This window comes from Drosophila sulfurigaster, chromosome 3, assembly GCF_023558435.1.
Source record: "Drosophila sulfurigaster albostrigata strain 15112-1811.04 chromosome 3, ASM2355843v2, whole genome shotgun sequence".
Lineage (NCBI taxonomy): Eukaryota > Metazoa > Arthropoda > Insecta > Diptera > Drosophilidae > Drosophila > Drosophila sulfurigaster.
Genome location: NC_084883.1, coordinates 976,546 through 1,002,875, shown reverse-complemented (window position 1 = coordinate 1,002,875; position 26,330 = coordinate 976,546). Strand labels below are relative to the sequence as shown.

The window sequence follows — 26,330 nt, the reverse complement described above, 5'->3', positions numbered from 1 at the left end:
TTTCAATAGCCAAACTTATACTTTTAATTGAATTAAAGAATGTTCCACATACCTGAAAATAAACAATATTAAATTAATTACAATTCCATGAATTTTCATAAGTTAAAACGAAAATATCTTTAAATCATGTCCAGAATTATGAACCGTGTGGAATAAATAATAATTTATGAAAAGAGGTGAGACAAACGCAGTAAGCTAGTTTATTAGACATAATCATATGCATTATGTTAATTAAGATACATAAATTTTCTAACAACATCCATAACTCGCTCTGTTGAACCCTTTTTTTTTAAATTTATTTTCATCTATTGGTCTATACAGAGTGAATAAATTTACCATTTAATTAAAAAGGTATTTTCCATCTTTTAATAAATAATGTTAACCATCTGGAATTAACCCATTTAACATTTTTCTCATACTCATTAGTATTCAATATTGAGATGGTTTTCTAAATATTAAACTATTAAAATGGCGTTTGATAATACTTTTATTTTAATACAGAAAATAATGCAGTGCATATACATAAATTCTTAAGTAACATAGTTTCAATTTATTCAATTAATCAATGTCAATTTCTTTGACTTAGTTCTCGATTATATTTAATTCATGTTTAAACACAACCCATTAGAACACTTAATAAATAACAGAATCTAGTCCATTACAAATGTTTCTCAATGACGAAAATGTGCAATAATATTGAAAAGAACCTAGTTCAAGTGATAACACTCCCATTTTTTTATTATTGATGTTATCAACTCAGAGGTAATTCCCAGTTAAAAAGTTATTTAAGAAATATAAATGGGGTTATCAGGTCGCTGAGGTCTTTCACTGTCAATCCCATTGCTGCATTCATTCTTCAATGCCAAATGCGTCATCTGTTACCCAACAACAATCATTGATAACTCAGTTCTATATAACTGCGAGTATATTCTCACAATTACAACACACAATTCTGTGCATACACGAGTTCTGGGAAATTATAAATAAAAGTCGAAATAAAACCAGACGAGTCAGTGCAGAACGGATTGATAAGAATTTTGACGCCGGATCCCATTGTGGAACCCTTCTCTCTCATGCCTCTCTTATGCAACGTGGACAGTCGTCTACAGTCGAGCTTCCTGTGTGTGTAACTGACTGTGCCTGACTGTATTTGCTTTAGTTTTATGTCTTGGCAAACATTTGATAAGTAAGCCGTATAAACAAATATTAAGCGAGTAAAAGTTAAATACACAAATAAATATTTGTTGATTATTTCATTTTGTTTTTTTTCTTCTTTGCTTGACAGTTTTTTCTTTCTTGGGCGCGTTGAACTTTGCGGCATTTGTGTGTCAAATTTAACGAGCGTAGTTATAGAAAGAGAAATGCTTTTAGGGGAAAAAATCGATTGCAATATCGAATAGTTTATACCCTAACTTATAGTTTAATTATGAGTATTCAACTGCCGCAAAAGTACTATATGCGAAATATTTATATTTTGTCTTATGATTCTTAGAAAGTAGAACACTTCTACTATTATTTTCTTCGTATATGTATAGTAAATGACAATAGTAAATAATATAATTTGAGGTTGAAGTAGAGAAGTGGTAGTATATTAAGAATATATTAATAATCGTTACCTAATGAATGCAATCAAATATAAAATAAAACAATAAACAGTTTAAATCTGTTTTTTTTTCCTTGGTGCTCCAATCAATTCTTTTCTTAAATTACAATTGTTTTTTATTTGTTTTCCTTTAAAAACTATCTCTCTTTGAATCCGAGCTTAAGAATTCACCTTCTGAGTTCAATTTAGACATGGTTTTATAAAATAATTTTCCTTCATTTTAAAACCGTTTAGGACACATTCTAAATTTCTTCACCCTGGGATAGAGTATTAAAAGGTATCGAAAAGCTAGTCCACATTAGAGAGGGGCCAAGTTGAAAGGCGTTGACAACTCTTGACACCTCTGACAAATGGCGAAAAGCGAATAACGAAAATGGGTGAACTTGTTGTCGGTCGTTTTTTTTTTATAGTTTGATTTACGCTTATGTTCCGAGTCACGCCTCAAAAGTAAGACACCCAAGACAGCAACACAGCGTTTAAAGAACATTTTTAAAATGTAATAAAGAATACTGAATGGGGGAAAAACACTGGAAATTCCATCATGCCTCAGTGCACTAAATCCTTGAAATGTGTCTTTAATTAAATAAAAATGGCAACGGCTACTTAGTGCTGACCAAAAAACAACAAGGCATTTGTCCTTTTCTGGGCCCAGCATCAGACAGGTCCATCATCAGGTCTTCGACTTCTACTTCGACTTGGACTTCGACTCACGGTTGTTGTAAAGCATTTTGATAAATTTTAAGGCATTTGCAATAAAATACAAAACGTACAACACGCAAAGCAAATATCAAAAGCAAAACTTCAAAGTTTTTTTTACACGCCACAGAAAAATAATAAAAATAAATAAAAGTTTTGCAACTTTTGCAGGGGAACCGGTATTTCTATATGAACACATATATGTTAAGTGTATATAGCCAAATGCAGTGAGACAAAGAGACAGACAAGACGGGCAGAGGGAAGTAAACGAAGCGGGAGACAGCGTCGCGGATGCGGACCGTCAACCTAAAATGTATCTTACGGATACATAAACATGCCGCGCGTCTTTGTCTACGTAAATGGCCCATGAAAATGAGACAAAAATGTATAGAACACAGCCACAACGACAACGACAACGAGAAATGAGAATGAGAACGAGAATGAGAACGAGAATAACAAGCAACAACAAGCTGAAGCTGAAGCAGAAGCAGGCAGGCAGGACTGGCAAGGACAAGAGCTCAGCGTGATAGTCGCCGGCGGTTTCTCTGGGGTTCAGTTTCGGTTGATGGCTTTGCCACCGACAACGTCATAAAAAAGTGCCAAAAATCGCATAGTTGATAAGAGCAGCGTCAAATTTTGTTGGCATTTAACTTGCTTAACTCACTTGAGTGCCAAAAGTGTTTAGAGAGTGTGTGTCTGAAGTTCTTTAAGAATATGCGCAACAAGTATTGATCAAATTGGGTGTTTTATTTAAAATACCATATTGTATAGGGTTTTTCATTTTAATTTAAGATAAGTGTAAGTTACAATATCTTTAATTGTGTGAAGATATGGTTAAATTTAATGAATGTATTTTTCAACTTTATTTTGAGTATAATAAATATCTTTTGAATAAAATTTAATGTGTCTTCTTAAATTAAGTTAAACTGAGAATTATTTCGATGACGACAAATATGTTAAAATTATTTTTATTCCCGCTATCCGTAGGGCCTTAGTCTTGGTCTTAGTTGCCTTGGCTGACATTCTGATATATTTTTGACTCTATGCTAAATTTTCAAGTCATACATAGTATGTTTTAGTATTTTTGGTATATCATTTTTTGTACATTTTATTAAAAATTGGTTCGGATATCTCCGGGTCGGACACACTCGACTGCAAGTTTTTAATTATTTAATAATAGTGTTCAAAGTGTTCTTATGGGCTATATTTTAATACCAGATAATATATTTGGTATATTATTTTTGGTATATTGTATTAAAAAATGGTCTGGGTTTCTCCAGATTGGACATACTTAACTGTAAGTTTGTTATTGGTTCTTTATTCATTTAATAATAATTATGGTTAAGATGTACTATTTCTTTTTCTCAGAGCGTTCTTAGGTATTTAATCCGTCAACATTTTTTTGATATTTTATATTTGTATAGTATATAAAATTACATTATATTATCTATTTAAGTAAAAATTAAAAAAAAATATTTAAATTTGTTAATATTTGAAGTATTTATACTAATTCTTATTGATTCTCGTACAGCATTCGACTTTAGATGTTGATTTTCTTTATTATTTGTTTACTGCCATTGCAGCTATAAGAATTAATGTTAACTAATCAGTAATCATCGACAAAAACAAAACCAAGAGAATGCTCCAACAATTATTTGATTGCAATTATTATTGCAAACTTTTAATGTTCAGCAGTTTTATTGTTTGTTTTTTTTTTTACTTCTTTTTTTTTGCACTGCGATTTCCACGCCTCGCTGCCATTATGCAACCCTTTTTTTATGGCTCTTTCGATTGTTGTTGTTTTGCTGTTTCTGTTTTTTGCTCGCAACAGGCAAATTGAATTGCTAATGAACTAAACATGAAAATTTAATTAAAATGCACTTTAAGCTGTGGCAGCCAGCAGCAAATGCAAATTTGTAATTGTTCAAAAATATTTCTGCCATATACATGCATATTTCAGATGGATATTTTTTGCTATATTAAACTATAAATTAAATAAATGATAAGGAAATGAATGAAGTGAATGAATACCCTGCAGTCAAAATCAAAATATTAACTAATTTAATGTGAATTAAAAACAATTGCAGAGTAGATTAATGAGAGTTGCGAAATATATGTTTAAGTATTTTCTTAGAGATATCGAAACGAATAAATAAATGATATATTGCATGACTATTTTCTAATCAGTTCTATATCCCACAATTTACTGCAATCAACCACAAACACACATATGTACATTTATGTATGTATAAATGTTTATCAATCATATTATAAATCATTTTAAATACAATTAAATATGGTGTGTTTGTTTGATGGCAGCCGCAGGCCGCGTAATTACTCGTATTTCAAATTTGATATTTTTGCATAATTGAGCAAAATGTTTGCGGCTATTTGCATAAAGAACGACTGTGTATATACTTGTATACATATACATATAATATATCTATCTATCTATATATCTGCATGCCTGAATTGTTGGCTGCTTGTCTGCAGAATTTTATTAAAACTATTATGCTAATCACTCTAATAAATGGTCAAAGTAACAGGTCATGCATAAAGTTACCTAAATTATACGCATTCAACTAAAACTAAATGAATGGAAAACTTAAAAAAAAGAGGTTTATACATTAGCTAATGAATTGTGTACCTATGTATATGTATAAATATTTCTATCTTGTTTAAGTTTGCCAATTCAAAAATTTAAAAAAGTACTTGCTAAGAATGCTAAGTTCAATCGGAATGATAAAAAATTCTTTGTATACATTAGCTAATGAGTTTTATAGCTGCGCATATAAATATGTTTTATATAGTTAAGGTGTGTTTTTTAATAATTGGAACATTTTATTTGAAAATGTGCAGGGATATTGACGTGTGAATGTTAAAAGAAAAGAATACAAGATTAGAGGGAAATTTCATCTTATCTACTGAAGAGATTAATTTAGCGAAAGAAAACATAAAAATAAGGAACATAATACACAATTTTTAGAGGAAATTTGTGTAATTTGAATGAGGCAATTATTTTAAGTGAAGAAACAGAAAGCTACAAAAATGTTTGCTGGAAAATTTGCCAAACTTTGTAATAATGTAAAACTTCTTGCTAAAAAAAAACCCATTTAAGTTTAATTGGGAAAAGCTACAGTCGAGTGTGTTCGACTGTAGGGATATCCGCTACCCATTATTAAAAGTGAAACAGTGCGATATTTTTCCTAAGAATTACCAAATTAACCTGCCCCAAAATTACTAGAAATGTACCGAATAATACTATGTACATTCAAAATATGCCATAAAAAAACAAAGTAAATATATTTATTTATACCATCTAAAAGTATTTCTTAAATAATTTCGAAAATTTTTTTTCGATCGTAACCAAATATTCAATATGAAATAAAATACTAATACATAATGAATTTTAAAGATGTGCCAATATATGTATATTTCTATGTTGACAATTTGAGTTGGAACCCAATACAACATATTATTTTACATAAACAGAAACGTTTTAATATATTTGCTAGAGAACCCCATAATTGTTGCTCCAAGAATAATTTAGAGTAAAATTATCTCATATAGCACAATCCTGATGACCAATATTTTGTTAAGGGATATGGACGTGTGAATGTTTAAAGAAAAGAATACAAGAGTAGAGGGAAATTTCTTCTTATCTACTTAAGAGATTAACTTAGCGAAAGAACGATCAAAAATAAGAAACATTATACACAATTTTTAGAGGAAATTTGAGTAATTTTAATGAGGCAATCATTTTAAGTAACAAAAACAGAAAGCTAAAAAAATATATTTGCTCGAAAATTTTTAATATATTTTCAAAAAGTTCATAAGAATCTTATTTTTGTTGTCACAGTCTAAATATGATTTTTTTGTAAGTTCTTAGAATTTTAACAAACAAACTTTATTAATACACATTAAAAACAATCTGATAATCTTAGGGAGGCGCTAATATGAGGAATCTATTATCTATTAAAGTTTACACCATTTTAAATAAACTCATCCCGATTACTTAAAACTTTTCAAAATATTTGTTGGAAAAATGCAAAACTTTGCATTCATTTAAAACTACTTGCTAAGAACGATTCAAGTTCAAAGCTAATTAGCAAATTTGTTACGCTAATTTACAAATGTTTCGAGAGCTTTATACCAGGTTGACTAGTCATCGATTGGTTGACTGTCTGCCTCTAAGTACTACTAGTAGTCTATCTGTCTGACTGTCTGATTGACTTGTTTACTGCCATCCATCGCATTTACAAAACTTGGCTGGCTGCTTTGACTCGACTTTTGGCGCATGGCTCAACGATAATTACATTTCGATGCCAAGCAATTAAAGCGCCCCACAGCTCAAGAACTCTATTGGGTTTAAGTGGGCAATAGACAGCGGGACTGCCAAGTGTCTGTACTTCACAATAACGCAAAAAAAACCATGAATTAAGTAACATTTCAATGAAAAAAAAAAAACGAAAAGAAGTGAGAAACATGAAATATAAAAAAGATAAAGCGTAATCGCAAGCAAACATCGTTGTCGTTGTCAATTACTCAATCAATGAAAGACTCGTTTAATACAGAAAAAAATGTATTCAAGTAAATTAATATACAAGCGACGCACAGTGGGGCAATAAAAATGAGTAAAGAACTTTAGCATGTACAAAGTTATTTTTAAAGTTAAAAACGAAACTGTAATTGTCGCACGCGACAAATCATTTAGAGAATTACCCATATTTTTTTACACTGTTTTTAATAATGAATAACATTTCACTTAAATTGCATTTTTATACCCGTAGTGTAGAAGGTTATTATAACTTTGTGAATGCAGAATATGTGAAGAGGAAGGAGATATCTCCGATCCCATAAAGTATGTATATGACGAATTGTCATGTCTGTCCCTATGGATACCTTGATCTTAGAGATCTTTGATAGAAATATAGAGCTATATCCATCCCCGCAAATTAAAGAAAATCAAATAGAAAGCGTAATTTTTAAGCTAATGGCAAATAGAATAATAACTACTGTATTAATATATATATATATATAGTCTTTGAGGCCTATGGCATATTCTGAATATAATATGATATACCAAATATAGCCCTCGGTATATTAATTTGGTATATTTTTTAAAATAAGTTGTTTGTTTTGTTTAAATAGATAGCGGATATCTCGGTATATAAAGTTGGTATATTTTAAAAATATGTTTTTGTTGTTTGTTTAAATAGATAGTGGGTATCTCATAATCAAACATACTCAAGCATACTCGACTCGACTCATAATCAAGCATACTCGACTAAAGCTTTCTTCCTTGTTTTGTATTCACTGACCACTGTGCATTGAAATTGTATTGAAATCGTCTAGCATATTATAGTAATTATGCTACTGTTAGATTCGTCTGTTGCCACTACTCGAACAAATTGCTGTGTTTTATGACAAAGCAATCGCGAAGCGTGTGAAAAAAGGTCGAGCACATTGATTATGTGCGAATATTAAAAACAGATACTTTTTTTTCGTTCAAGTGGGCGTGGCACAGATTAGAATAATAACTAATAACTGCAAAAACGCATTGGAAATGTAGAATTACTAGTCATTAAGCTGACCAGAGACTCTGGCAAAAATAATTGCTGGGAAGCATAGAATTTTTTTGCAAAATGATTTATTAGTTCATTTTCTTCAAATACACATAAATATGTTTAGTTATTTTTTTTTCGAATTTCGGTTTTGCAGACAATTTAATTATTGCATGTTCTAAATTATAATTTTAGGAATCCCTTGCGGCTTTGACCGCATCCACACACCGCAAACTAATTTCACGCGCAAATACAATAAATTTGAAACGGTTTTGTTGGTCGCTTCGGTCGCTAAACTAAACAACATTTATATCTAATCAATGGACAAACACAAATCACACACGCACACACAAACACAAGAACGACAACAGCAACAACAACAACAACAATAATAACAGCAGTAACAACAATGCTTCGAAGGGTGACAGCAACACCAACAATAGCAACAACAATGGAATCGACGTCAATTTCAAATGACAATTCAATTCAATTTTGAGGCAAATGTCAAACTGAAGCTTTTTAAGCCGATTATAATGGTTTGTTGGTCTATTTGGCCCTTACGTCACACCCCTCTCTGTCCCTTTGGCCACCTACATTTGTTAACTGAATTGTTTATTGTCTTCATTACCTTTTCTTCAACCTTGCAGTTGCTTTTCTCAGTACTTTTTTCAATGAGTTTCTTGCTAAATTTTACTTACTTTTATATCTGTAAAAATATTAAATTAATGTTTCACCTAAAGAGTATTTCGAGTGCGTTCTTTGCTGTCATTTTTATTGCTCTCAAATTAAGTGTGTGATTTGTACTTTTCTCCTTTACTTTGACTTTTGCTTTTGCAATTCGATTTAGCTCTTCAGTTACACTTTTGATTTCAAAAGCTAAGCAGTCTATATGTATTTTTGCCTCGGTTGAGCGATAAAGTAGAACGCACAGAGCACGTCAAGGTCAATGTCAAGTTGCCTTTTGCGAAACGGTCTGAAAAAATTGGGTAACAACGGCCGCTAGCAAAAAATCGAAATAGAATTAGAAATGAACAACAACAAAATGTCTTGAGCAAACGGAAACGAAAAGTTGAAAAGCAGCAACAAAAATTGGAAACGATGATGATGATGATGGGAAATGGCAAGCGATGAAACTGCATGAGTTCTCAAGTGGGTTAGCAGTTGAAGTTGGTTAATATACTTTTAGGTACCTACACTCACAAAAAAAACAGTACAATTCCTTCTATATAATAAAAGTAAATCTAGAATAATTCATTCTTCAATTTTATTTCTTTACGAAAGTAAAATGTTAAGCTAAAAATGTGATAACATGAGAATTATATTAAAAACATGCTTAAATAGTCAATTAAAAAATAATGATTAAATTCAGAGTTTTGTAAATGCCTAATTTAAGCGAGTTACTTTCTAATTTCAGCATAAAAGCTCTTAATTATAGAATATGCCATTTGTAAGGGCTGTTCGGAATTGTGCTTTAAATTATTCGAACTCTAAACTATGAAGAACTTTTTTAATAAATATATTTTCATACTTTTATCAACAAATTTTAGCATCGTTGAATATTTCTGGTAAGTGGTTTTGTTTCACAGAATTATATTTATCGGATCATACAATGTATGAGAATTTGTAAATTATTCAAGATAATGTTAATAACATTTAGTGAATAGATTTTGTTTCAAGAGTTATTTGAATACTCTTTGACTTACCCCCAATAGATGGTTGCAATTGTTGCAAGCATGTTGCAGCTTTGCGAAATTTTAGAATGGCGCCGCTCACAAAGTGGAAGGTCTACCTGCTAGCTGGGCTCATTTACATGTAATAAACTTAATGATAGCCCCGAGCACAACGCAACAATCTAACGCATTTGCAATTGCAGCCAACTGCAGCAATCGAATCGGCTCGGTTGCAACTTCAGATCCACTTGACATAGCTGCAAACATAATTGCCACATGCCCGCGACATTCGAGTTTGGCTGTCGAGCTTATCGCCACAGCACACACACACACACACACACACGCATACTCAAACGATATCAGACGAGCAGGGGCAGGGGGAATAGAGTGCGACCGTCATGCACATCACTCATACGCCATGTTTGTCCAGTCGATGCTTAAAAAGTTAATGACTAATTTTCGCTCACACACACAAAAATAAAAAAAAGAAATAGCAAGTAAAGAGTGCAGTCATGTTGAATGACACACTAGCGTATACCCTGTAATATGAAAAAATAAAAAAAAAAGTCTTGAACTTATGGAATCGAAGTTTAAAATCATTTCATTTCATTTTTAATTTAGTTTGTTAATAAGGAAATGCATTTCAGAAAAACAGTGACTAAGGCACACACTCCCTCTTGGCATTGTGGTTTCCAGGGTATCGCAAATGAGAGCCTGGCAACGGCCGTCACTTGCCCGGGACGCATGTCTGGCCACATAGCGTATCCATAGCCAAGGGAAGAGTGAGCAGGGAGGAAGGGGAGCTGTGTTGGCTTTACCGCTGCCATGTTGTTGTTTCAGCTGCACAACACGACGAGCGAGCAAAGAGGCGACGAGGCGGGGACAACTGTCTGCCAGGCGAAAATGCAATGCGAGGCTCGCGAACTGACGTTATAATTAATGAAAATTTCCAGCATTTGCTGTTGATGTTGCTGTTGCTGTTGCTGCTGCTGTTTCCATATGGCAAAGCCAAAAGCAAAACATTCAACCAGCATACATCGAGAAGGGGTAAGCAGCGGAGGGGCGAAGAAGGAGCACAGCGGGAGCATGCATACTACATAAGTTGGCTAATACGATTTTGATTTTGGTGGCCAACATTAGAATGCCATTAGGTTTTCGACCAGGCACTTTTTGATGAGCATTTGGTTGGCAATTTGCAATTTGCATAAATCGCAGCGGTGCATAAATTATGCGTCTAAATATTGGCAAATTGCCAGCAATCAAGAGCTTAAATCACAGTTATAATCTGTGACAGAATGTAGAGTTCTATACTCCTACTACATGTACTATATTTTATATCTTTATGGGGATTTACAATAAAGCATATCAAATCATACTATTACGAAATCAAGAATAGCACACCCTTTTATTTATTTTTTATGTTATGTTTATTTAATACCGAATGGTAACGATTTTTTATACTTTCGTTTTCCTACAATGTATTAAAAATTAAATTGAGATGTTGAATTTTTGTGTGTTTGTTAATTTTGTTGAAACTATTATTTAATAGAGTTTGATAGATAGAACTGAAAAATATTATTTTAACCACTATTTAACATACAAAAATAGCATGTGAAATATTTCTTATCGGTATTTCTAATTAAAAAAATTAAAAAGCAAAATATAACATAAAAGATAATCAAGTATTTCAAGTGTTTTAGTCACACAAATCTATTCAAATTAGAATATAATGTATATTTTTATATTCCCATTCATATATAATTCTTTTTTATCTTCCTTCTTATTACTTCATTCACTTTTCATTCCACTAGCTGCCTTAAATTCCAGTACAAATGTCTTAAACATTCTTGTGACATATTTCGCTTTGCAAAAAAAAAACCTTTTATCTTCTCACATTTCTCTTCTCTAGCTGTTGCTTCTTTCCTCTCGTTTTTTTTTTTTTAAGTTAATCCCATTTACAACGTGAGCTTTTTCATTTGATGTTATATGTGCAACACTTTGAGTGGCATTTCATGGCCCTAATTAGATTGTATTAAACCAATTGGCCAACAGTTGGACCACAGAGCCATTTAACGATGTCTTCGTATTTAACTGAGTAAATTGTAAAACAGTCCATTTAAAGAGAGAACTATTCGATTATAAAGCGATTAATTAAACCAGCAATTGAGATGTGAAGATGAAAAATAATGTCGATGAGGTTATTAACTGCAATTCAAACAGAAATTATGATTTAACGAAGGAATTTATTTGACAATATTCTATTATAAAAACTTTTAAATTCGCGACATGAATGAGAGAATGAAATAACAATTTTATTATTAAATTGTGTTGATAAATATGCGTTTTGTATTATGAATGAATATGAAATCTTTGCGCGCATCTAAACTATTATAAATGAAATCCTCGTTCGCTTTAAGGTTTATGTTAAAGTTCATTAGCTACTCGCTTAACATAAGCTGTGACTTATTACAACTGGCACAAAAAGTTGCGACACGTGTTTTCCTAAGTACTTGTAAGTTGATGCTTCGGCGCTTTTTCGTGGAACTCAGATTCTATAGAGTTGGACTCGATAAATAGCTGGGGAATGTTTCCACTCGAAATCAAATTCGCCAAAAAACAAATAACGTAAATAAAACAAAAATAAAAACAGTGAAAAAAGAACTTTTGCATAAATCTGTGGCACGACGCAGAGTTGTGTGTTGTTGTGTTGTGAGTGTTGCGAGTGTTGCGAGTGTTGCGAGTGTTGGCTGCTTCTTTGATTTATGGCCCCAAAAGTCGCGCACGTTTTTCCCCTGTCCCTTCCCCCTGTAAAACTCCATCCACTCTCTCACTCCGCTGTGGCAACGAGCATTGTTTGCACTTTGTTGCAGCCAGAGGAGACAAAGTAAGAAAACAAAAACAAATTTCTGCACTTTACAATTGCGAATGCATTTTCCATGGAACGTAAATAGAAGCTATTTAGTAAAATGTGCACGAAAAGCAAAAGCAACAACAACAACAACAACATCAAGAACAACAAACAACAGCAGATACAACAACGGGCAAACGGTACAACAAGAGGCGTGGCATGCAACAGGAGACGCAGAGGAGAGGCGAGGCAGTTCGGTTGTGCGGCTGTTTTTGAGGTCAATGTACAAAACAGAGGCAAAGCAGCATTTATTACGACTTAACGTGCTGCTCGAGGGCCTGAGGAGAACCAGCGGAGGGGGGTCTAGAGGGGGAGAGGAGGGAGGAGCCTCGCAGGGGACCCAACAGATGAGTTGCAGTTTGCGAGAAGAGGCTCTAATTTCGTGTTTAAACTGCTTTTCACACACAGACACAGAGATACACAGAGGCAGACACAGATACAGATACAATAGCCACAGCAGCTGACTGTGATGCTGCTGCTGTTGTTGTACTTTTGTTAATAATAATAATAATAAAGGAATATTTATATATATGTATATAGAATGCAGCGCATTTGAACAAGTGGAGAAAAAAACCAAAGCTAGAGCCAATGCAAAGGGCTGACAGCAGGAGGCGAACTACACACAGCTTTAAAGGCGGAGTTGCCACAGAATGAGGCACTCTGCAACAACAACCACAACAACAACAACAACTGTGAACCATAAAAAAGTCTACAATGAAAAAGAAAAGCATATGAAAATGAAAATGGGAATAAAATAAAGAGCCAAACGAGAATTATTTCAAAGCCAGATCGAGATTTTGATACACTGTTAAGAGATAATTTTACTGACTTACAAAATTGTAAAATAATTTTATTGTTAATATACGAAACCACCGGTATAGCTATGGACCTCTATTGGTCTATGCTTTGCCCATAGCAGGGGCGGCCGGTCTAACATATAACCTAATATACGAAACATTAATTATTTCAATCTTTTTGAAGTCCCAGACAATTTACCTATCTTCAGATGTTTACAGATTATTTAAAAATACTTAGACATTTAAAGAAGTAACGTAAACTGCCATAAAACATTTTAAAGTTAATTTAAATTTAAATAGTTTCGTATACATATAAATTATATATAAATAATATTTAGTATATCCATTTATCTGCGACTACATGCTTTACTTCCAAAAGAATTAAATAAAAATGGAAGCGAATCGCAAAATAAAGTTTATTTGCTTAAAACCTTTTAGCTTAAACGCATTGCATTTGCACTATTTTCAAGGCAGTTAAATGCACAAATGAAAAGCAACGTTCATTAACCCAAAACAAATATTATAAAAGTCTTTTATAAATACAATGTTTTTTATTTTAATTTTCACTTAAGAGCATAATTTTTGTGTATTATTATATAATGTTGCACCTATCGACTGTATATATTAAATATATCTTACTCAACATGAGAATTAATAAAGAACTTGCTTCATAAACATAATATAATTTTAATTGCATTGCACATTTCACATAATTGCATCATTAACATTGCACTTATCGGCAATGCAGTGTATTTTTATTATATCTTATTCAATAAGAGACAGAATTAGGAACTCTTCTAACCCTTGCATAGAGTATCTTCATTTTGAACAGAGCCAAGTTTGGTGGCTCTGTGGATGTGGCCGTGACTGCATGTGGTCTAGTGTGCGGGCGGTGGGGGCGTGGCAGGCAGCCAACGGGTTGCCATCTGTTGGAGTAGGGAGAGGGGAACGCAGAGGAGGTGTGGAACGCTGTGTGTGCAAAAGGAAACAGACAAAACAGAGCACAAAACTTGCGCCTGGCTTCACGAGGCGTTTGCATTTTGGCTACTTAGCTGGTTGTTCTACTTAGTTGTTGTTGTGACTGTGGTTGTTGCCGTTCTAGTGCCTGTAGTTGCAGCAAATTAGTTGGCCACTCAACATATTCATTTTGGTAATCGAGTGTAATCGCTTTCAACACAACGCTGTGGGCGTGGCAACAATGCAGTCCGCTTAAAGCTGCCCACAGGCCAATCAGCTGCAAAATATGCGCTATGCCGGGGGCGTCTATTTGTAAAGTGGAGCAGAATAAGCAAGAGGGAAAGAGGAAGCATACAAAGAGAAAGAAAGAGAGAGACAGAGAGAAAGGGAGATTAGGGACTTGCCTAAGGTTGGGATTATCTAGGTGGCTTATTAGCTGGCAACGCTTCGTGAAACTAATTTAGATATTAGACCTTTTGATTGTATCTTTAAGGAATTTAAACCTACTGCAAGTTCCAGCATTTCATTATCAACTCAAACACATGTATTTAGACACTTTAAATTGTATACAGTATTTATTATAACAATGTTCCAATATATTATTGCATTACCAAAAAGACAAAAAAATATGAAAATATAAATATTGGACAATTTTAAATTTAATTCTGCAACATAAAGTAACATACAGTATATATACGGTAAATAGTATTATGACAGTATTTTTATATTTCCAAAATGGTTTAAACAAAAACAGAAAAAACAATTGTATATGCTGCTTAATTGATTAATATAATATGTGTATTTATTGCTTTGATTGTCAATTAGATTAGTATTTTATCTTATATTTTGAATTTAATGGTATATTTTAATACCAAGTATACTTTTTGGTACAATTAAGTATTTTTGTCGGTCTACAAATCTGGAATATTTCTATGATAAAAATGATGTTAACAATCAAATATTAAACTTTCATGCATGCTCTTTTCAAATAGAACGATTTTGCGACCTTTTGCCATTGCTATTAACAATGCACAAAATAAGTTTGTAACTCTTGATCATGACCACAAATACTCCCATCTGAGCTCCATCAAACTTTGCTTTGAACTTAAAGTTTACAACTTTGTTGCAGCTGCAGATGTTAGCAACAAAAGCTTTAACAAAAAATTCGAATCGAAATAACAACAACAACAAGTTGTAGTCAAGTTGGGGATATGCCAAACAATGCAACTGCTATGAAAACAATGCCAAATGCAATGCCAAAAAATTGCAAATAACATCAAGAGGCAGCAGAATGCGGCACGACTAAATATACGACACGAGTAGCTGCAGTTCCAAGCAGAAGTCCCAACAAAACAGTAACTAAAGTTTAAATAAAGTGACGCTCGGTCCGACTAAAAGCTACCCTATAAAAGTTGAAAATAAAAGAAACAGTTGATACCCTATAAAAACTACATTAAGTAGTCTGTGTGAACAATCCGACTTGAAATAAATGAACTCTTGATTCTTGATTTTTAAAGATATCAACTTTAAAAATTGAGTTGTTAAACTAATTCTGTTTGATTTGACAAAATTCTCAAAGCAATCGAGACATAATTTACAATTTTGATCTTGCTATTAGTTTCTTAATTGAATTAATTTATTATTATTATTATTATGCATTAATTTAGTTATTATTAAGTTAGTAGAGCAGTTGAGAATAAATCTTCATGAGGGCCGAGATCATGGATAAAATTCTGCGCGATTCATTGAAAAGCATTTCGTAAGTATTGTTTAACTAATAAGTGCAACTAAATATGATAAATGTTAGTTAATAATATAATATTTAATAAAAATAAAACAAATTGAAATTACCAAAAAAAAAATTAGTCTTTTATTTATACGTTTTAATACTGAATTAAAGAATTTGAAGTACTTTTCAGCTATAAAAAGTTTAAGAAGTTTGAATATATTTTAGATTAAAGAAAAATACCATATATGGTATTAAATTTTAATACTGAACTTAACAATTTCCAGTATATTTGGGTTAAGCTCGCATTTTTTCCTGAGTAACTAAAGGGTATGAAAGCGCTTGCATTACAAAGCAAATAAAATGCAGCTTTATGAATATTATTCTGACTAATTGTGTGACGAGTGCTTCCTTAATACCAAGTTTATAGCTTACTTTCTCCGCGAAAAAACCGTTAGCGTGCGACAAGTGTTTGCGTTACAGGGTATAACAAGCAATTGGAAATGCGATGGCAAAAGCAATTGGAATAGCATTTGCAATTGCAATTGCAATTGCGAGTTATTACATTACACTTTCAACGTCATCGTCGCGTCGTTTGGAGTCACTTAAACGAGATAAATCAACGTGGGCGATTACACAATATCTCATTGTATCCGTGTGTGAGTGTATCTGCATCAGCATCAGCATCTGCATCTGCAGATGTGTCTGTATCTGCAGTTGTGTGAGTGTCGACAATTGAGGCGTGCTGGCATGACTGTGCAAAAAGAGTAACAAACTACAACAGCAACAACAACAGCAACAACAACAAGAGCAACAACAAACTTTTGCCACAACTGGGAAAACTGCAAAAGGCGCTTGCGCCATTGGAGCAGTGGGTCGCACTTGGAGTGAGTGGTAAGTAAGGTGGGGGTCGGGTCGCACACTCTGGGGTCTTGTGGCATGAAGGAAAATGTGGAAAAACCTGTACAAAGCGTACCAAGTCAATAGCGACCCGTTGATTATCGCCGCAGCGTATGGAAAATAAACAAAAACATAAAAAACAAGAGACAAAAACAAAACAAAACAACAACAAAAAAAAAAAGATGATGACTACATACAACAAACTGCAGTTCGAGTTGTCGTTGTATTTGTAGTTGTTATTCTCATTGTTGTTGTTGTTATTGTTGTTGTATTTTAATGGACGATAATTAAAGTTAAATGTTTTGTACGTCGACTTGTGATGTTGCGACTGGCAAAAGACGAAAGACGAACGACAAACGACAAACGACGAATGGCAAAAATTGTATTTTGTTTTTTTTTGTTAATGTTTTTGTATAAGAAAAAATTAAATTTTAATGACTCTAGGTGTATGTGCTAGTGAAGTTCTTGGCAACTGCAACGTGCGAAGGCCACGCAGCAAAACCAACGATTGAGGTCGCAATAAGTTTTTAACTTCAAGTCAAAACGAATCGTCAACAGGTTTCTTTTGCGCACAAAAAAATACCGAAATTAAGCTGAACCAATGCAATTAAATTAATCTATAAGATTTATTTGACTGCATCTGGAAAAGGCAAAACATACGTTTATTATTAGCTTAACTTAATGCTAATTTATATAGTTGCAATTTAATATCTGTGCAATATTTGTTCATGTTTAATTCACAAATATATTTCAGTTTTATTAAAGTAGTAGGGTATTATAACTTTGTGACGACAGCAAAAGGAGAAGAAGTGGCCATAAAGTATATATTTATCCTAGATCATCAACAACATTCTGACAATCTGGCATACTTTGTACTTTATGGTATTCTTTAAATGTTATAGTATATTGTTATACTAAATATATTCTTAAGTGTATTTGTAGTATTTTTCGGTATATTATTTTGGTATATTTTAAATGTTATAGTATATTTATATACTAAATATATCATTCAGTCTACTTATAGTATTTTTCTACATATTATTTTAGTATATTTTAATAATAATGGCAAAGTTCTCCTTACATTGAAGATGAATCGCGTGTATTCCACAGTCAAGCACACTCGTCTGTAGGTTTCTTAATTACAAAATTCTCTTTGTATGGGGGGGAAAACGTATATTTATTGCAGATCTTAGTAGCTGTCTGGTATATTTTGCATGGTTTATTTTAAATGTACTACCACTACTATAAAAATACTCTATATAGACTTTGGTTTATTTTTGTTTTTTGGCGCTATATTAGTATATTTTAAGAATAATATCGGAATGTTTTTCGTTTATTCAGTCGCTTTCTTACTTGTTAATTTTCCAACTAAGTTTCTAATTATACTATGTTTAAGAACATTTTATATCTTATCACCTACAAAACAATCTCTTTATTTTTATTCCCACATATTAAACATAGCAAAACTTCTAAACTAAATGAAATCATTACTCACGGTTAAGTTACGCAAAAGTTAATCTATTACTTGTGACTAATAAAATAATAACAACCAATAATCAATTTGCATGGCGCCTCTACGTAGATTGTACTCAACATTGATAAATAAATAAACATAAAAAATTGACGTTGAAGTTGTGGGAAGCAACAGTTTGGCGAATAGTAAAATATATACCTGTTATTTATGCAAAATAGCAACATTTTGGCAATTGACAAAGCTAGAAAACGTGTTTCGGACATTTAAATAATTAATTAATTCAGTAAGAACAACAAAAACTCAGCCCGCAAAATGCATTGTAAAAACATAAAAGCAACAATTTGGCTGCCTAAAGATGCGCAATAAAATTTAATGCAGCGCAAAGATTGAAACAAACACACACACTCACACTCACACGAACATATACTAAAAATAAGAAGAAAATGTTTTCATGTTTTGTGACCGACGTGAAACAACAACAACAACAACAACAGCAGCAACAAAAAACGAGAAGAAAAAAAATAAATCAAAAAGAGTTCAACGACCAAAAGTTGAAATTATTTCCGACAGCGAACGAACGAAGCGACGACAAACGACGAGCGTCGTGCCGAAGCACAGCCGAAGTGCTCTAGCGAGAGAGAGAGAGAGAGAGGGGGGGCATCTGCTGGGCAGTAAAACGTACTGAGAGATACAATACTTCATAGTCAGATAGATGGCATTTGATATGCGTGCGTTGCGTGTGGAACCAACAGAAAAACAGATCCAAAACAGAACCTTTTGCCTCCGCTCGCTTATCGATGGTGACGACAACGACAACTTTGTAAATTTATGCATGATTTGCATGCAACAACAACAACAACAAAAACAAAAACAACAACTGCAACAGCAGCAACAACTATTAATTAGAATGCAAAGAGAGCAGCAGCCAAATGTTGAAAAGTTTTGCTTATGCTGCAGCCGAAAAAAAAAAACCAAACCAAGTTGCAGACACAAATACATCTGTCGAGACAGAGTCTGCTTGGATGTATCTACACACATATGTGTGTATAGAACTTGTATCTGAGGGATGTGCGCATGCAGGAAGCTCGTCTCGCCCACGCGCCATAAATTCAGAATCGTTTTCGCTCTTCGCGAACGTTGATAAATGAACGCATGTTTTGCGTATCTTTAAGATACAAAATGCACTTGCATGCGACGCCGTCGACGTCGCCGACGCTGCGCATTTTTAATGAGCGGAAATTAGTTGGCATTGTGCTGTGAGTATCTGCGGCATACACACACACACACACACACACACGCACACACTTAAATACATCCATATGCAAAACTACAACGACAACCAAATGTATCCGTTAGCTATAAATTAAACAGCTGACGAGCCGCGTGCCGAGATACTTAGATACTCAGATACTTGGTACCGTGCCGTGACGTGTAACCGCGTAGCTTACAGATACATTTATTTAATCACCATTTAGCGCACTTTGCTACACAATTATCTGTCAGACAAATTATCAAAATTATTTAATGGCGCACTTTTCTATTGTACTTGAAAGTTTGCATTCGTGCTCAACTCGTTTCTCAAGCATTTTATGGATGCTTCTGCTGCCGTCTTTGTGCAATTTGGCAAAGTATCTCCGAGATATATTTAGTATTTCTGTTTTTAGCGCAATTTTGGCAACATTGCTACATTTTCAACGATTTCCTCTTTTAGCTTTGGGCACAAAAAAACAAAAACAAAAACAAGTCCAAACCCTAGATGAAATTATTCGTGCATAAAGTAAAAGATATTTCTGCTATATGATTTACATGGTGCAGCTGCTTCAATCACAAAAGTTCCAAGTAAAGTTAATTTGTATATTAATAGACTTTTGCTATCGTTAATGTTTTCATTCGAAGTGTTAAGTTTTTAGGCAAATCTTAGTTAACACATCAACAGGTTATTTACTCTTTCAACTTGAAGCGATAAACAATTCCAAGCTATAGCAAATTAACTGAACATGAAGTGTTGGAAATATTCAAATTATAGTTGTAATACCCAAAGATAAAAAACGATGTTTTCATTCTTTCGTTTGCATTACAAGATTTTAATCTTATTAAAGCTAAAGTCACCAAAGTCTAAATAAATATATTTTTAGTACACTTTATTGTATTATTTATTGTACTGTTCAAATAAATATATCCAAATATTGTAGTTAGACTTACACCTTACGTATTTGCTCAACAATTTGTCTGCTTTGTTATGATAAGTTTATATTTTTCTCACTTTTCTACTATGTTTTTGTCATTCTACTTTTTTTGTCATTTTATACAACTGCAATAATTATTTTTCTACTATTTGCAAACAGATTTTCCAAGTGTTATTTTGTACATTTTTCGTTGCGTTTCAGATGAAAGAATTCTTTTGCTTTTATCTTAAAGTCCCTCTCAAGTATGTAGTTTCTTCATCGCTATTTTTGGCCATTCATCAAGCACACAATTTGCAATTAATTTAGCTATATAGTTGATGGATTGAGCTGAGCCAGTTTTACGAAAGTTTCGCTTTGCAATTGGCTAATTACTCACCTGTCTGATGACTCTGATGAATCGTAACGATCCAGGCAGCGTTTCTTTGTGCTATTCCCATTCGCACTCGCTCGGATTCCTCCTCGATCTCCTCGAGCTGCTGCTGCTGCTGTAGTTGTTGTTGTTGTTGTTGCTGCTGCTGTTGTTGATGTTGTTGTAGTTGCTCGCTTCGTTGATGTTGCTGCTATTGCAGTTGTTGTTGGTTTTGTTGTTGTTGCAGTCTTTCTGGCGCCCTGATAGAGCTGAGATCGCAATGCGTTGATATCCAATTTGGCAGCTGCCGCTGCTGCAGTCCGACAATGCGACAATGTTGCAGGCGCTGCACAGTTGTCGTTGTCGTTGCCGTTGAAGTTGCCGTTGTCCCTGCCTCGTTTGGTGCCGTGCACGATGCCAATGCTGCTTGTGGGCGGCAGCAAAATGGGCGTGTTAAATGTGCGCGATGCCGTCGATGCCTTGAGCGGCTTTGGCGGTGGCTTTAAGTCAATATTTGGCGGTGGTGTAGCGGGTGGTGCCAACGTTGCAGCCGTTGCTGTTGTTGCAGCGGCAGTTGTTGCCGCTGCTGCTGTTGCCGCTGTTGCTTTTGTTGTTTCTGTGGCGCCGCCAACTGTCAAACTGTTCAAATTGACGCCGTTTTTCAGCTGATCAAACAGCGACAAAGCCGCGCTCGAGGTTAAAGTTTTCTTTCCTATTGTTGTTGCTGTTGTTGTTGTCGTTGTCGTTATAGGCGCTTTTGTCGCTGGCTCGTTGGTTTTTTTCTTTAGCCTTTAACGCGGAGTCCTTTAACTGAACGCCTGACATTTTCCCTGCTTTTGTAGAGCTTTTTAACTCGTATTTTATTCACTTTTCTTTAATTGTTTATTTGCTTTTATTTGTTTTACTTGTTGGCAACGTTCTTTTTAATTGCTTTGCCTTGACTTCTGGGTTGTTGTTGCCACTTCTTTGGCTTTTGCTTTCAACTGAATGCGCCACATTTTGTTCAATTTGCATTTGCTTTAAGCTCACTCTTATTTATTTTTTTAATCTCCTTGTATTGTACTTTTACTTTTATTTGTTATTATTGTTAATCAATATGAGTGCAAATTAATCTTTTTGTTTTCCATTTTTTAATTTGCTAGAATTAAAAATAACGATTAAAGTGAAGAAAGAGAATAGAAATAAAGAGAACCCAAAATCTTCAACAAGAAATAGCTATTGTATTAATCTCTCTCAATTTTACAATCATTTCTTGAGATTATTTCACTTTTATGTTGAAATTATACTGATCAAATTTATTATGAATGAATGACATTCATTTTGCAAGTCATCAGGGAAAACCTTTAACATTGAACTTCAATTCTTCAATTCTTATAAACATAATCTTATCTCAAATTAGATTGAGTATTATAAACTCTAATCTACTTTACTTTTGGGGCTCTATTCATAGCACTTTTCCGCTTTATTCATCAATTCTTATTAAATATTTTGAATTTGCTAACCATGACGTTGAATTAATTTTAAATTGACGAACACTTCGTAGACATGTTTCACTGTACTGCAATATCAATTGCCTTTTATAAATTATTCACAATTTCAATTGGTATCTACGAGGTTGCACGAATTACTTTTATTTGCTGTTGTATTTTTGTTGCACTTCACTCAAATTACTGCAATTTTTGCCTTTTAATCACTTTTTTTTTGCTGATGTATATAAATTTATATATAATATTTTTCGTTAAATGTGACACATTTGATTTCAATTTTTTTGCACTTAATCAGCAGAACAATTATTTATTGCTTTTCGTCGAATATTTCAATTTTCTGGATTTGCCTGACCGCGGTTTATGATTAAATTAGTGAATGTATTCATATGGCATTATGAATGGCAGCTAATTTTCTTCTTATGCGAATTTCATTCGTTTCCGCCGCTTTTATTGTTGTTGTTGTTGTTGTTGTCGTTGTTGTTGTTGGGGCTTTTGCATTTGCAGTGTGCACACACCAAAAAATACAAAAAAAAACAAAACCAATGTTGTTTTGTTGTTTTTCTTTCTTTTTTTTTTGCAAGCTTTGCAAACAGTTAACCGGTTCTCGCGTCTCTTTAGCTTTTGTTTGTCGAAACAGCGATACCGACACAGAAATCGAACAAGAGGAAACAGCAACAGAAACTGAAACACTAAGAGTCAGAAATCAAGCATTTGTTTAACAACAAAGTCAAACAAATCTAATCAAATGCATTCCATAACACATAAGCACCAACACAAACACGAGCTCAGACACACACACGCGCGCGCACTCTCTTATATGCATATGTGTATGTATGTATATGCGTAAGTAGACGTTATCAATGCTGCTTTTTCAGCAGGGGCCGCGTTGTCTAATGATTAAAAGTATTGTTTAGAAACAACAACAATAAAAAACCGCGCACTGATTGTCGATGCTGCTGTTGTTATTGTTTCTGTTATTATTGTGGAAAGATTTGACTCAAGTCGAACTTTTGCGAACTGCAAAACGGAAAGCTCAAAAAAAGTGCGCGTTGCCCTCTCGTTGCTCGTTGCTTTGGCTGCTGGCCTCTGCCTGCGACTGACTATGGTCACGATTGCCGCCGCTTTGGTGTGGGGGACTAAGCCGAACCGCAAGCCGAATGAAGTCGCGGCGAGCCGAGCGAGCCCCACACGAAGTGCTTAACCAACTAGAACCGAGCAGCAAGCAAGAAACGAACCAAAAGCCCAAGAACGAACACGCGAACGAGCAACGACCGCCACTTCGTTTTTGGCAGCCGAGCGCCAAACGGCATACGAGCGCCAAGTGGCGATAGAGTGTTCGTCAGCATGGTGATGGTGGGGGGTAACAAGAAGTAACGATGGCAAAATGCAAGCGATGCGATGTTCACTTTTGATTTCTGTGCAGCGACAGCAGGTTTGGCATACTCTGTGTGCCCAGTTGTTGACGAGTGTGAGTGCGAGTGCGAGTGCGAGGGGGAGATCGATACGAAGAGCGCAAGAGAGGGAGAGGCAGCATGGGGAAGCCGGTTGTGCGGCTGCCGCTGACTGCTTGTTGCGCCACAAGCCCACACGCTTTTTTATAATTCTTTTGCTTTTTGTTTTTTACATGATTTGGTTTTTTTTTGAAGTCCCACAGAGAGGAAGTTCAATATTTAGTTTTTGGGGTTACGCCGTAGATTTGGCCAGTTTAAGTGGGTGGCAGGCAACTCTGCACAATGATGTTGTATGCTAATGTCACACGCTACCTGTTGATTTGCGTGAGAAAAAACAATCAACGCTGCACCTTGGACAGACAGCAGGCAGGTAAAGCAACCGGTTTGGTTTCAGTGTGAAATACGAGAATCTTTTAACTTTTTGAGCTAGATATATAAATATAAATAGGAATTGGATCAAATTGAACACAATTTATGGTTTGTAATGATTAACTTGGGCTTTTATTTATGAACAAATCGTAACTTTTAGAAAGAAACAAGGCTCTATCATTTTTTGTTACATACAAGTAGCAAACACATCTATGTAGATATTTGATTACACTGACCTTCTACTTAAATTTCAGAACTTATTTAGAAATCTAATCCATCATTTCCTTTCTTTTTTAAGCCAAGATATATCTTTTCTATTAATTTATGGCAATATCTGGTAGTTAATCTTTTTCTTACCCATAACTAAATGTGTATTTCAAAACCTAACTCAGTTTAACCTTTCTTTTTAAGGTAGAAATATATTCATTTTTACCTTAAAATGTAATCAAATATTGAAACCTTATTTCTTCAGTTCTTCATTTTATTACTTTAATTCAAACTTACATATATGTATCTCATTATTTACATTTCAAAAAAATATCTTGATTTTTCCATTGGTGTGGCAACGAGTATCTATTTCAAGAAATAACCTAACTTTGTAACACATTATTGATCATTAAAAGATAATGAAATTGTAATCTTTCAGAAATTACAAGCTCTTGAAGATGTTGGAATACATTATTAAATGCAGTTGTTTCTTTTTTAACCTTTCTGGAGACTTAGATAATTTTCAACTTTTGTCCCTTTGAAATATATATCCCTTTATTTATGATAAAATTAAGTTGCTCCTTTATGTATTATTAAATAATTTTTCTATTTCTTTTATATAGCATTGATTGATATCCAACAAGCTGGCAAGAAAGTTAAATGATTCATTTGCTGCAGTGCAATTAATTCTGCTCACATTCCACTTGATAATCTCAGTTGATTTTTACTTAATCAGAGCGCAATCAAAAGTTAAGCAAATATTCCTCATTGTTAGGCAACACTAGCTTTCATACTTATCATTATACGGACGACTTCCTTAATCATCTACAATGCCCACGAATTTTATTACGATGGAAGTTGCAACTTTAGTTGTAAGCCAAACCCACGCAAACAAATTTAAAGTTAATAATTAAGCAAAGTCAATTCAAAAGCACAAAGCAAAAGCCAAACAATAACAATACAAGCAAATACATGAGCCCATCCGTTGTTATCAAACACACATTCACACTAGCATCACGTCATGAATACAAAACATACGTATATACATACATATTAAAGAAGAAGAGAAAAAAAACAAAGAAAAGTCAACAGCAACAACAAGCAGTGGGGCAAGCAAAAAAATCAAAGCCAACACGTGCTTTTATTACGTTATATGAGAACTGTGTGCGTTTGCATGTGTCAGTGCAAAGTAAGTGTGTGTGTGGCTGCTGTCGGCCTTTGTGATGCAACTGTTCTGACTGAGAGCTTCGCGGGAGAGCGTATAAGAGTGTGTGTGAGTGAGAGCGAATGAGCGTGAACACTCTTGGCATATGTTTGTGTTTGTGAGCACCAGAACTTGTTTTCTAGCTTTACTAGCCATAGCGATGTATTTATTGTTGTTTTTGTTGTTCTCCTTTGACTTTGTATTTTGCTACAATCGCTTTTTCTTTCATAGAGAACAAGCACAAAACAAACATAGCAAATGTAAGAAAACTGTATTGTTGCCAAGTGCAGCAAATTACCAACCAAGAGCACTGAAAAATGTTGCGCGACACTTTTACACAAGTTTTGTCAGCAGTACTTTATAACTTTTTCAATTTCAAACAATGTATTACACATAACTTTAATGTGTGTATTTTATAGTGTATGTGCACACTTATTAACTAATTCACGCACGCACAAGAAACGCGACTGCACCGAGCGAACAAAGTAAACGCACTGCATTAGCAAATCCAATTGCAAATGCAATGCTCAACAACAATAACAGAAACCAGAGAGCACCGAGAGCGATAGAGAAAGACTAAGCAGCATTGTATTTGGATTTTTATATTCAGCATTGATAGATTATTTCAGATTGGACTGATCTTTAAATGATTACACTTTGCAAATAAAAAAAACTTATGTATACTAACAAGAAATTATTAAAATTTCTTAATTCTATCCAATTATTGGGCAATTCATAAATAATCGCAAAGCAATATTTTCAATTTAAATTTACCAAGTGTT

At 33.8% G+C, this 26,330-nt stretch overlaps 1 protein-coding gene and 1 long non-coding RNA gene across 2 annotated transcripts; both read right to left on the bottom strand.

The window, feature by feature from the left end:
• Positions 1-21,828, bottom strand: LOC133844963 (mucin-19-like). Its single transcript, XM_062279255.1, has 3 exons — positions 21,773-21,828; positions 20,858-21,619; positions 1-52 (listed from the first exon to the last, which is right to left on the bottom strand). The coding sequence occupies exons 1-3, from the start codon at positions 21,826-21,828 to the stop codon at positions 16-18; spliced, it is 855 nt and encodes a 284-aa protein (XP_062135239.1). The 3' UTR covers positions 1-15.
• Positions 21,829-22,332: 504 nt separating this feature from the next.
• On the bottom strand, positions 22,333-26,284 carry LOC133840974 (uncharacterized). The gene is made up of 2 exons (XR_009894236.1): positions 25,851-26,284; positions 22,333-23,006 (listed from the first exon to the last, which is right to left on the bottom strand). It is a non-coding gene; the product is annotated as an uncharacterized LOC133840974 (long non-coding RNA).
• Between the last annotated feature and the right edge of the window lie 46 nt (positions 26,285-26,330).